The sequence below is a fragment of the Sinocyclocheilus rhinocerous genome, unplaced genomic scaffold (genome assembly GCF_001515625.1).
Source record: "Sinocyclocheilus rhinocerous isolate Xijiao unplaced genomic scaffold, SAMN03320098_v1.1 scaffold585, whole genome shotgun sequence".
Classification (NCBI taxonomy): Eukaryota; Metazoa; Chordata; class Actinopteri; order Cypriniformes; family Cyprinidae; genus Sinocyclocheilus; species Sinocyclocheilus rhinocerous.
In genome coordinates, this window is record NW_015630024.1 from 1,577,175 (window position 1) to 1,587,896 (window position 10,722).

Below are 10,722 nucleotides of genomic sequence, written 5' to 3' on the forward strand. Positions count from 1 at the left end.
AAAAAAAAAAAAAAAAAAAGAGAAACAAGAAGTGACTGCCAATGGAAATGGTTTAATTGCTACCTAATGATATTGTATGTTTTGAGCAATAAATTATCAAATATGGCTTTCATTTACATTGCATGAGCATGCATAAACACACCAAAAAGATAAGGCACATGACCTCCACAGGGAGGCTTTCAAACTGGCAGCAAATTTCATCTATCACCCTGATAAAAAGATATTACACCTAGAATCATTTTCAGTTGAAGATGGGAGAGTGCAAGCATATAGAGAAAAAGAACAGTGACTGATGTCCTTTGCAAACCATCTAAAAAAGGTCTCCTCCAAATTGTAGTACAAAATTAAGCTCATGAAGTCTTGAATTTGCTGGCAGTTCACACAGAAAGGTGGAGAAAAACTACAAAGTATGGAGACAAATATGGAAATATACTTTGGGAATCATCAAATATTGAACAATAAAACAAACATATGTACATTAAAAATTGATACAGGAGCAAAAAGTAATAAAAACAATGATAAAAATCATATCTGAACCTATGGCTTCATGTGCAAACACATTAGTTGAACAAGGCACCCATTATGCAATGATCCATCAGGCTGCTAGTGTGCAATCAGAGCGTCCCAAGGCACATATGGAAAGAACCAAATAAACAGATGCAATGTTTACATAAAAATAAATCATATGACCGATTTGATCCATAGCTTGGCTTGGAGCATTTCTATAAAATTTAGCTGGTGAGGTGACCCACCAGTCCAGGGTGCAGGACGTTTTTAAAGACCTCCGGTCGGTGGAGGGATGGCATGTATAGGGCAGGGACTCCTCCGGGATGGGCTGGTCCAGGATAGCCTTGCCCTGGGAGGCCTGTGCCACCCATGTGGGGCGGAGGTGGTGGACTCTGCTCGTAATACTGTGCTTCAGCGCATTCGTCATCAAAGGGCAATGCTAGACGTTTTCCCTTTTGTCTACGGTTGCAGAACCACACACGTACTACCTAAAGAAAAAAGGACACAGTTTAGGTCAGATTGGTTCTAGAGGCTTTAAATATGATGGATCCAAAGACTTTGAGGCATGCTTACATCTCTCTCCAGGCCTAGGTCATCAGATATGTGTGTGATCTCCAGAGTGTTGGGTTTGGGGCACTTCACAAAGTAAGACTCCAGAGCAGAACGGACTGTGCCTTCCAAACTGGTCCTCCGCTTTCTTTTTCTTGTGTCGACGAACACCCGTTCAATTTTGTACATCTGGAATATATCGAAGAATAGGCGATGAGGCACAATAAACTTGTTCTACATATGTTTGAAATAAGAGATTTAAACTAAATGTGCAATTATGCAAGCATTTCTGGAACATTGTATGCTTAGTCAATCACTGAATTGAATGGACAAATATGTATTGTATAATGAACAGCAAAAACACGACAAGTTTTGCAGGTCGTCTTGTAGCTTGATATTTCAATGTAGTACTACAATAGTAAATGTTAACCCTGCCTGGTTTAAATGTATGAAAATGATTAACAGTTGAAAACATTCATTAGAAATTTAGAAGAGTAATCAAAGTAATCAGTTGCATTACTTTAATATAGTAGGCTACTTAAAATAATTACACTAAATAGGGTAAATTGTAATCTGTAACCCATTACATTTCCAAAGTAACCTTCCCAACACTGGTGAAGGGTGAAATGGTGTAATGTAGCACACACCTGAAAAGCTTAAAAAGCTCACTGTATACTACAGTATGTAGTTTACACTAATAAGCTTTTCAGTTTTCAACTCACATACTAAAAGGCTACACTAGCATTCTATACTAAACATAGTCACCGCGTGTCCAAGTAAACAGGTGACCGAGGTAAAATATGATCGAGTTCAACGACAGGGGTCGCCTTTTTGAGCGCCCTCTACAGTAGGCTAACGTAGTGTACTTACATCCTGAGGGTTTTCGGAATTCTCTGCCTCATTCAACCACCTCTGGAGCAGCGGCTTCAGTTTGCACATATTCTTGAAACTAAGTTGGAGAGCCTCAAAGCGGCAGATAGTCGTCTGACTGAACATTTTGCCTAGACACAAAAACGTTTAAACAGTTAGCTTGAAACGGTTTCTTCATACGTAAGTTTATATAATGGTTAGACACTTCAAACTCACCATAGAGGTTTCCCAGCGCGAGCCCCACGTCTGCCTGCGTGAAGCCCAGAGTGATGCGCTTGTGTTTGAGCTCTTTGGCAAACTGCTCCAAGTCCTCTGTAGTCAGATTCTCCTAAAAATGTAAAATGGAAAGTTGTTAAATTATACCCACAAACAAAAAAGGTATATCTAAATTAACATTTAATTTAGGTCAAAACCTCACCTCCTCCTCAGAATCACTGCACCCTCCACTGGAGGAGCCGCTGCTCCTGGCTGCGCTTAGCGCCTGAGCCGAAGGGATGTTTTGCGCGGAGCCTCCGTTGAAAAAACCCAGGCTTCCGAACCCATTTCCGGGTGGAGATGGAGATAGCGATGGGGATGATGCGGAGGGTGTCGGGGGAGCTTGAGAAATATTAGCGGGGGCCGTAATATGAGCCAGTCCAGGCCAAAACGAGGGGTTCCATGGTGTGTAATAATTCACCCCGGTGGGTACGGATGATGTCCCCGGTGTGAGATTATATTGTGACGTCGGCTTGTTTTCTTCATTGGTGTATTCATCAACATCCTTTTCGGTTTTTACCTCAGCTGGAATCTTGATTTGATCCCTGGTTTCAGCGATAGGCGGGCTGATGTTCGCCGGCTGGGTGGCTGTCGTCGCTCCCGCGACCTGCCCGGTGAACTCGGGTGCAGCAAACGGGTACCAGTGTTTGGGTTGCGCAAAATCACTACCTTGCAGATCGTTCGTTTTAAAATCGCCTGAAAATGGGAAGAAAGTTTGGTGTGTCGCAGCGCTGATTCCGTTGAAATGGGCTTTGTTAAAAAGCAGGCTTGGATCCTGAAGCATGCCGTGCGCGAACTGCAAAGACGCACCGCCAAGTCCATCCAGGCCCGTCGCTTGAGGATACATGGCCCTGTTGACCTCGTAGGGTCTGCAGTCCACTCCTGTCGGGCTCTGCGGTCTCTCTGTCATCTTCTCACAAAAAAGTTCTGTACTGTAGATTTCAAGCGAGAAAGCGTTGAGGCTGTAGGTTTGATAGTCAATAAACGGCGATCAGTAGCTCCATGCCAGGATGCTCTTGTAGAAATACCAGACTTTGTAAACCAAATCAGATTTCAAAACCTCAAACTGTGCGTCCCAATATCAGCTTGTGTGGAAATGTGCGCAGTCCTTGTGTGACAGCCATCAATTAGGCCTTCAGAACGGGCTAGAAACTCACCAACCCCAACTCTTCCCAATCTCAATTCTGATCCTGTCCCGCACAGGTTTTCCTAATCAATCGGAGTTGGAGGCTGGGGTCTTGACTATCTCCTCTCCTATTGGTCACCTGAGACAATAAGCCACAGCTGACGGTGAATTTGTGAATGAACTTGGTTTTCTCATTGGGTGAGGACGTGTTTGGGAATGTGAGGCGTATCTGTATATATTTGCATTTTCCAAAAGTACACAAATCATGCATTTAATCTGAATAAAAATTTAACTTAAGTAAAACTTTAGGAAATTCATAAGATGAAATGCATAATAGGCTAATCCAGCTTTCTCTTATGCATGTTGAGTATTTACAATGCAAATAGCACTATGTATTCATGTGTGTTTTATATTCATGCCACATTAAGTACTAAACTTTGTTTCAGTAATATGCACTTAATGAGCTTTCTTGATATTGAAATTCTAGACAGCCGTGGGAAAATCCATTTTATTGTGCACGAATTGAACAGCCAGTTTTAAGAGGTAGGCTATTTTATACATACTTAAAAACTCCGTTCATCAGATTTAATTAAGAAAATACGTTTTTTAATTTAATAAAATGTAAACAAAATATATCATAAATGTATAATCGGTAAAACTGCATTCACATGTATTTTCGCTGTTCTATTTGTCCAAGAGCGACAAATAAAAGGTGAAATGTTTGTCTGTTGCTGATAAGCAATTGGATTACAAGCGTCACATCTCCCACCTTCACGCTGCTTGTTGAATCACTGATAGGAGCCGTTTATACATGCAAGAGTATTTTGAAAATAAAGACAACAATAGCCTGTGATGTGGAATGACATTATTTTAGTTCACTTTTAGTTTTATATATTTTTTTACGTTTAACAAAAACTACTTTCAACGAAATTTTATTTATGAAGAAAATAAATAAAGTTAGCCTAGCAAAATTGCATAGCCTAATTAACACAGCAGACAATGAATGATAGCCTATTGATATGATAATGTGCCTATATTTAAAAAAAGTTGTCTTGGATCATGGTGTGAAATCCTAAATTAGCCTATGCCTTTTTATGATCTGATACTCAAAATGCAGATGTGTGCTCTCATATCACTTCTTATTTTCATCAAATAAACATAAGTAGCTACCAAATAAATTAAAAACGCATTTCTCTCTTATTTTATTAGGCTATTATTATTATTTGTATAAATGTATAGGGTAAGATAAAAGCTCATCTAAACATAATTGATCTGATTTTATTATATTTATTAATTTATTATATATGAGTATTCTAGGTGCACTGTAAAAATCCATCTAGCCTAGCTACTTCATCTTTAAGAAATGTGGGCCTAGTTGCTGTGTTTTTAAAAAGTATAATCTAATTAGCTGTAGGCGAAATTATAAACTCTAATTATATTTAACAGCCCTGAAAAATGTCGTTGAATCTCGTATAGCCTAATTAAAAAAAATAAAAAATAAAAGTTGAAATTTGTTCAATTATTTTAGCGACTTAAAATAGCCTAATATAAAATAACATCGCTTAGGCTATTTACAATATATAGGGCTATAGAAGTAGCGTAGCCTTTTTGTTTCATTCCACATTGTTTACAGTTTGGAAGAGCTCTGCAGACTCATCGATACAGCTGTGCACCCCCGACCGAGCCGATCCGTGCAGATTGCGGCAGGAAGACGCGCCGCAGGAAAGTGGATGGGGGAGGCACTGTGCCAGAAGAGCCCGAGGCCCCCCGCCGCTTCCAGATCCAGGGTTGCGATGGCCGGCCATTAGCTGCCTTTCAGCACTGAACAATAAGTCGCAACCCTTTGATTCCGCCCCTACCCCCTCCTCTGAAACAAACACTCCACAAAGTTTCACTGACACTCTATCCCAAAGTCTCTTTCCAGCATAAACATCTAGGCCTACACATATATGTATACTGGAGACATGTTGTTATTATAGACCTTAGTCAGGGTAGCGCCATATTTAATTCTTGACAGCAGCGAAACCGAGAATGAGGGAAACAAATACAGTGCGCTCAGTGTATAGCCTACTGTTGTTTAACACCATATTGTTTGTTGACTAAACGTCTTTCCGAACTTCCAGTAGAAAAAACACACCATAAAACAGTTTTGAAAGTTCTAACTTGTGAAAATTACGAGATATGGAGCTTCTCAGCAAACGGGAACATATTCTCACAACACAATGTTTTTTAAAAGTTATATAAATAAGGTCAAAACTTAAAGTAATGTTTATGGAACCTTATTTTAACTAGCTATATTAGCCTACAATACATTCTAAGAACGTTGAGAGAAAACGTTAGAACAACATTCTCGGAACGTCCTTAAGATGTTATTTGTAGCCTACTTGTTGAACGTTTTAAGAAACGTTTTTGTAATCTTTAAATAGTAATGTTATAATCATGACAAAAACACTGGACATTTTAAAGTTCTTAGAATATTCAAAAAATAAATGTTCAAATAACACTATAGCCTATATTTTGGGGAAAATAAAATTGGGCTAGTAGAACGGTTAATAACGTTTTAGTTACCTTAAAAATATACGTTCAAATAATGTTATATTTTGAGTAAAAATAAAGAGTAGAATGTTTAAGAAACGTTTTAGCCACTTTTAAATACCAGTCTAATCACGACAAGAAAACTGGACATTTTAATCTCACAACGTTTTTATAACCTAATTTGTTACCTGTGTTTATACAGTGCATGTCATCGTAAAGACTACATCTATGGCTTAAAATGATCAAAATATCTGCTATGCACATATATACCTCTGCAGTCTGCTTTGATTCCCATTCTAATCTCCCTGATGCTTCGCCACCCACCCAGAGCATCACACACCATCAGTACAAGCACAGCCAACTCAAATCTAGAACAATCAACCCCCTGCCATCAAACACACTCTCTCAGACCAGGAGCTATATAGGTCACAACTGAGCTGTCCATCTCTCCTGGTCACAAAGCCTAGGAAAGGACACACAGGAGGCCTCCGGGGCCAGTCAAAGCTTTTAAAAGACATCAAACCACTGCTGCAGGCATTGTGCTGGCCCATGGACTTGGGTGGGGATTGTTATGTAAAGTGCAGAGAGAGGAGGAGAAAGTGGAGAGAGATGACACAGGCCCAGTGAGGGACGGCAGAACCAGGATTAGCCCGCAAAACACTCCCAGGTGCCTCTGTTTGCAGGCTTGTGTACTGCAAAATCTACAGTCAGCAAAACTTTTCTTAACTTCGTTAGAATGAACTCGAACTCTGATGTTCAGTAATATTATTGAATATTGTTAAACCGGATGTTCAGTAATACGGAGCAACCGCATCACCCCACCCTTGTTTACATGAAATGCATTCTGGAACATTTCAGAAGGTGGTTATGTCTGCATCAGAATTATATATTAGATATGGGAACCAAATGTTGTTGCTGACAGAAGTGCAGATATGTGGTAAAAAGTGCAAGTTGAGATGAAATGATGACTTTGTGTTTGAAGATCCCAATCTGAGGAGGAAGGAATTACAGGGAAATCAAACATGAAGCTCTCATCTATACAAATAACCCAATATTTTACCAAAATATTTGGATAAGTTAATCAAATAATTGTTTTAAACTTCTCAGATATCTATTTTATATCCAATATCATGGCATCTGAAGTATTATATGAAACAGGGTTATTAGTTAACTAAAACTAACACCATAGAAATATTTTAATTACTTAAACATTGGCTGAAATAAAAAGAAATATAAAAAACTTATTTTATTTGAACTATTTGCCAAAGCAACATTATATTTAGTTACTTGGTGTGTTAAAACAACTAAAACTGAAACCTAAAAACCTTTATAGATGTATAATAAAAGAGCAATAACTAACAAAAACAAAAAATAAATAAATATACATTTATTATATATTTATTAATAATAAATATAAATATAACATTTAGACTAAAAATGAAAACGGAAAATACAAAAATAAAAAAGGACAAAAACTATAAAAGTATACCAGTGACACTAAAAGATCACTGATATCAAATTATCCATATTTATCAACACCAAAATGGAAGCTGATTTGTGTTATTTCTGTTCTCAGTTGTTGACTGTACTCTTCTGAATAATAGCAATATATAGACAATAATAATAAAAAAAAAACAGATAACATGTTGTGTACTACATGCTGTATCGTACTCTAGAAATATTTTTTATGTCACAATAAAGGTCATTTTATAGTGCCTTATTAATCTGACTTAACGTAGGCCCAAAGCGTGGAAAAAAGTTGTTTGGTTGTCTGTGATTTTGTTTTACACTTTTATTTTAATGATTTTTATTTAGGTTTTAGTATCTGATAAACAGGTATGTGACCTCTCTTCTCTTTGCCCCATTCACTTATACAACCTGTCCGATGGCCTTTTGATTGCTTTTGACACCCTGCTGACGACTACTGCCTCTCTCCCCACATATCTTGATCGGGTGGCCTATGGCTGCCTTCCTCACCATTCACAGTTACAATGGCCTTTAATGGCTCTCCCCCCACAGACACCTCAATGAGGCTGGATCTGTGATGGGCTCCTCTGAACCACACCTTATGGGGCAGTTAAGTGGCCCATCGCAGAACAGAGCCTATACTGGGGGAGGTTGTGTCTCCTCTTGCCACGTTCTGTTTAGATGGATGAGCTGGAGAGGACAAACAAACATTTTAGCTTCAGTTTCTTTCAGAGAACAAGCTTTTTTTTCAGGTCCAACCTAAAACAAGTATGGACCCACTTTATATTAAGTGGCCTTAACAACTATGTACTTGCATTTAAATTAACAATTTGGTACAATGCACTTATTGTGTACATACATGTTTTTACATTGTACTTGCATGTAATTACATCTGTAATTAATTTCTGTAATTACATTTATAATTACACAGTTGACCCATCCCTTACACCTTAACCCACCCTTAAACCTACCCATACCACCAAACCTGTCCCTAACCTTACCCGTATCCCACCTCAATAGCAGCAAAAGTGTTTTGCAATACAATATGAACACAGTAAGTACATTGTACTTCATTTTTGATGTAAGTACATAGTAGTGAAGGCCACTTAATATAAAGTGGGGCCACAAGTATTAACAGAAATGAAACATAGACCGGTGTTTCAGAAGAATCCAAGATTTGAGGTCAAACAAATGAAAGTCCTTGATATATAGCTGATGCAACACTATCCATACAATCCAACTTGATTTATGGAACAGTTGCCCTAGTGCATTTAATGTTATGTAATGTACTGTAATGTTACATAATTCCTTACGTATGGTTATCTGTTTGGGAGGCTTTATAGAAATATATAATACAATATAAACCTTATAAAACACAGTGTAAAATAAAAAGTCATCTAACTGAATAATCAAATGTATTGATTCTTTAATATACACCTGTGGTCTGAATACCCACTTATTTCATTTATGTGACATAGCACAACATAATCACTTGGAAATATGCTACAATTCAAAAGTTTGGGGTTCAATTCAAATTAAAGACATTTTTAATTTGTAATGTTAAAAAAAGAGATCCGTTTTAAAGAAAATTTGTTTCTTTTGAACTTTCAGTTCATCAAAGAATTATGAAAAAGTATCAGTTTCTACAAAAAAGCAGCACATATTCAATATTTATAATAAAAATCTGCATGTTAGAATTTATGGGGGATCATGTGACACTGAAGACTATAGTAATGCCTGCTGAAAATTCAGCTTTGCATTTTAAAATATATTCAACTAGGAAACATTTATTTTAAATAGCAATAATATTTCACAACATTACTGTTTTTACTATATTTCTGATCAAATAAATGCAGAGCATAAGAGACATATTTCATAACCCCAAACTTTTGAATGATGTCTACTGAATATATGTGACAAAAAATGTAAATAAACTAATCCAAACAAGACAGTATTTTAGTGTATTAATAGTATCATAACAGCAGATCTTGAATCATAACCTTCATCACAGCTGATGTATGCAAAAGCGTGATTGCAATAACATCACTCATACACTTCAAGGAAGTACTATATAATACATTTAAGTTTATTTATTTACACTAAAGTGATTTGAGCACAGGAACCTCAACAGTTTCAGTCTAACTAGTATTTCATTTCCTGACACAATCATTATATCATTAGATCAAATGGATTTGATATTTACTGAGGGATACAAAGAAAAAAAAATAAAGAGAGGGAGAAAGAGACTTCATATTAAAGAACATACATAGGAAAAATAACTAATGTGACAAATTAAATAGAACTATTCTTAATCAGCATGGATAAAGACAACAAAAAGTTGACAATAAGAAAATAATATTTAGATAAGGAGAGACAAATAACACACGTAGATGTGTGAGAGAGCACTGTGTATTTCTTATACACAATAATAAGAAGAGGAGCTTTTGGAGGCAGCTTTGCCCAAAAACATGAAGACTTGTTAAAAAATTACATCTAGCTGAAAAAGATGCTTATAAAGATTTTTTCATTTACCCTAAATTTACCCTAAAGAGAAATGATTTTAAAAGGGAGGTGACATAAAAAGCTAGTGAGAGAAAACAAACCCCAGACTTGAAGAATAAAGATGTGGTGTAAAGGAACCGCATTAAAAGTCCGGTCTGAGTTTCCACTGAGAGTTTGCGGTGCAAGAGTTCTTTAAGATTTGATATATGTGCATCTGAGTAAAAGAAAAACCTTTTAACCACTGCTGTCTTTTACTTTCATTTACCTGATTGACTACACACCACCCCTTCTTCAGTATCTTTAGAGTTTGGGTGTTTTTCTCACTTTGTTCTGAGCACAGATTTTCCAGGATATTTTTTTCATTTGTGTGTGGTGTGACAGATGCAGCTTCACCCTATGGAGGAATGCTTTTAGGTGTGTTAGACCTATTCTAAAAGTATGCAGGTGTGTGTGTGTGTGTGTGTGTCCAGGTCACTTGTGATTTTTCTGGGAGTGTAAGGTGGAGTCGTCAAACAGTGGGTTTTTCACCTCCATCTCTCCAGTCTAAAGAGGGGACAAAATAACAACAAATTTAGCAAAATATATAACGGTCATACTTGTTTAGCTAATATGTTTTCTTTTTCTTTTAAATATTAGGACTGCATCTATAAATCAATTTCTGAAGGCATGGGACACCAAAAACTGTAGTAATGGCAACTGAAAATTCAGCTTTGCCATCACAGGAATTAATTTAATGGGAGACACTGCAGGCAAAACACTGTTTTTTCATGCACCTCTCAAGTTTGAGATTTTGGGCTTTTTGGTTTTTCATAAAGTGTTTTTTTCAGACTAGTGGAAAGAAAACATCCAAAAGACACTTTTAAAGGGGTCATATGATGCTTTTTTAAAGATCATTATTTTGTGTATTTGGT

At 37.0% G+C, this 10,722-nt stretch overlaps 2 protein-coding genes across 3 annotated transcripts in view; both read right to left on the reverse strand.

Annotated features, from left to right (window-relative positions):
- Nucleotides 1-370: 370 nt before the first annotated feature.
- LOC107739697 (POU domain, class 5, transcription factor 1) lies at nt 371-3,401 on the reverse strand. Its single transcript, XM_016551895.1, has 5 exons — nt 2,345-3,401; nt 2,143-2,254; nt 1,927-2,057; nt 1,081-1,245; nt 371-995 (listed from the first exon to the last, which is right to left on the reverse strand). The coding sequence occupies exons 1-5, from the start codon at nt 3,089-3,091 to the stop codon at nt 732-734; spliced, it is 1,419 nt and encodes a 472-aa protein (XP_016407381.1). The 5' UTR covers nt 3,092-3,401; the 3' UTR covers nt 371-731.
- A 6,445-nt stretch (nt 3,402-9,846) lies between these two features.
- The window catches only part of LOC107739698 (neural proliferation differentiation and control protein 1-like), a 23,766-nt gene continuing 22,890 nt past the window's right edge, over nt 9,847-10,722 (reverse strand). For both annotated transcript variants that reach the window (XM_016551897.1, XM_016551896.1), the window contains exon 9: nt 9,847-10,354. In XM_016551897.1, the coding sequence (XP_016407383.1) occupies nt 10,283-10,354 (72 nt within the window). In that variant the 3' untranslated portion in view covers nt 9,847-10,282. The remainder of the gene's footprint in view (nt 10,355-10,722) is intronic.

Excerpts from the sequence above, each read along its gene's own strand:
- LOC107739697 (XM_016551895.1), bottom strand. The coding sequence starts at position 3,091 with ATGACAGAGAGACCGCAGAGCCCGACAGGAGTGGACTGCAGACCCTAC. Across the intron at positions 1,246-1,926 it reads ATTCCGAAAACCCTCAGGAT|ATGTACAAAATTGAACGGGT; the intron begins GTAAGTACACTA and ends GATATATTCCAG. Across the intron at positions 996-1,080 it reads ACCTAGGCCTGGAGAGAGAT|GTAGTACGTGTGTGGTTCTG; the intron begins GTAAGCATGCCT and ends TTTTTTCTTTAG.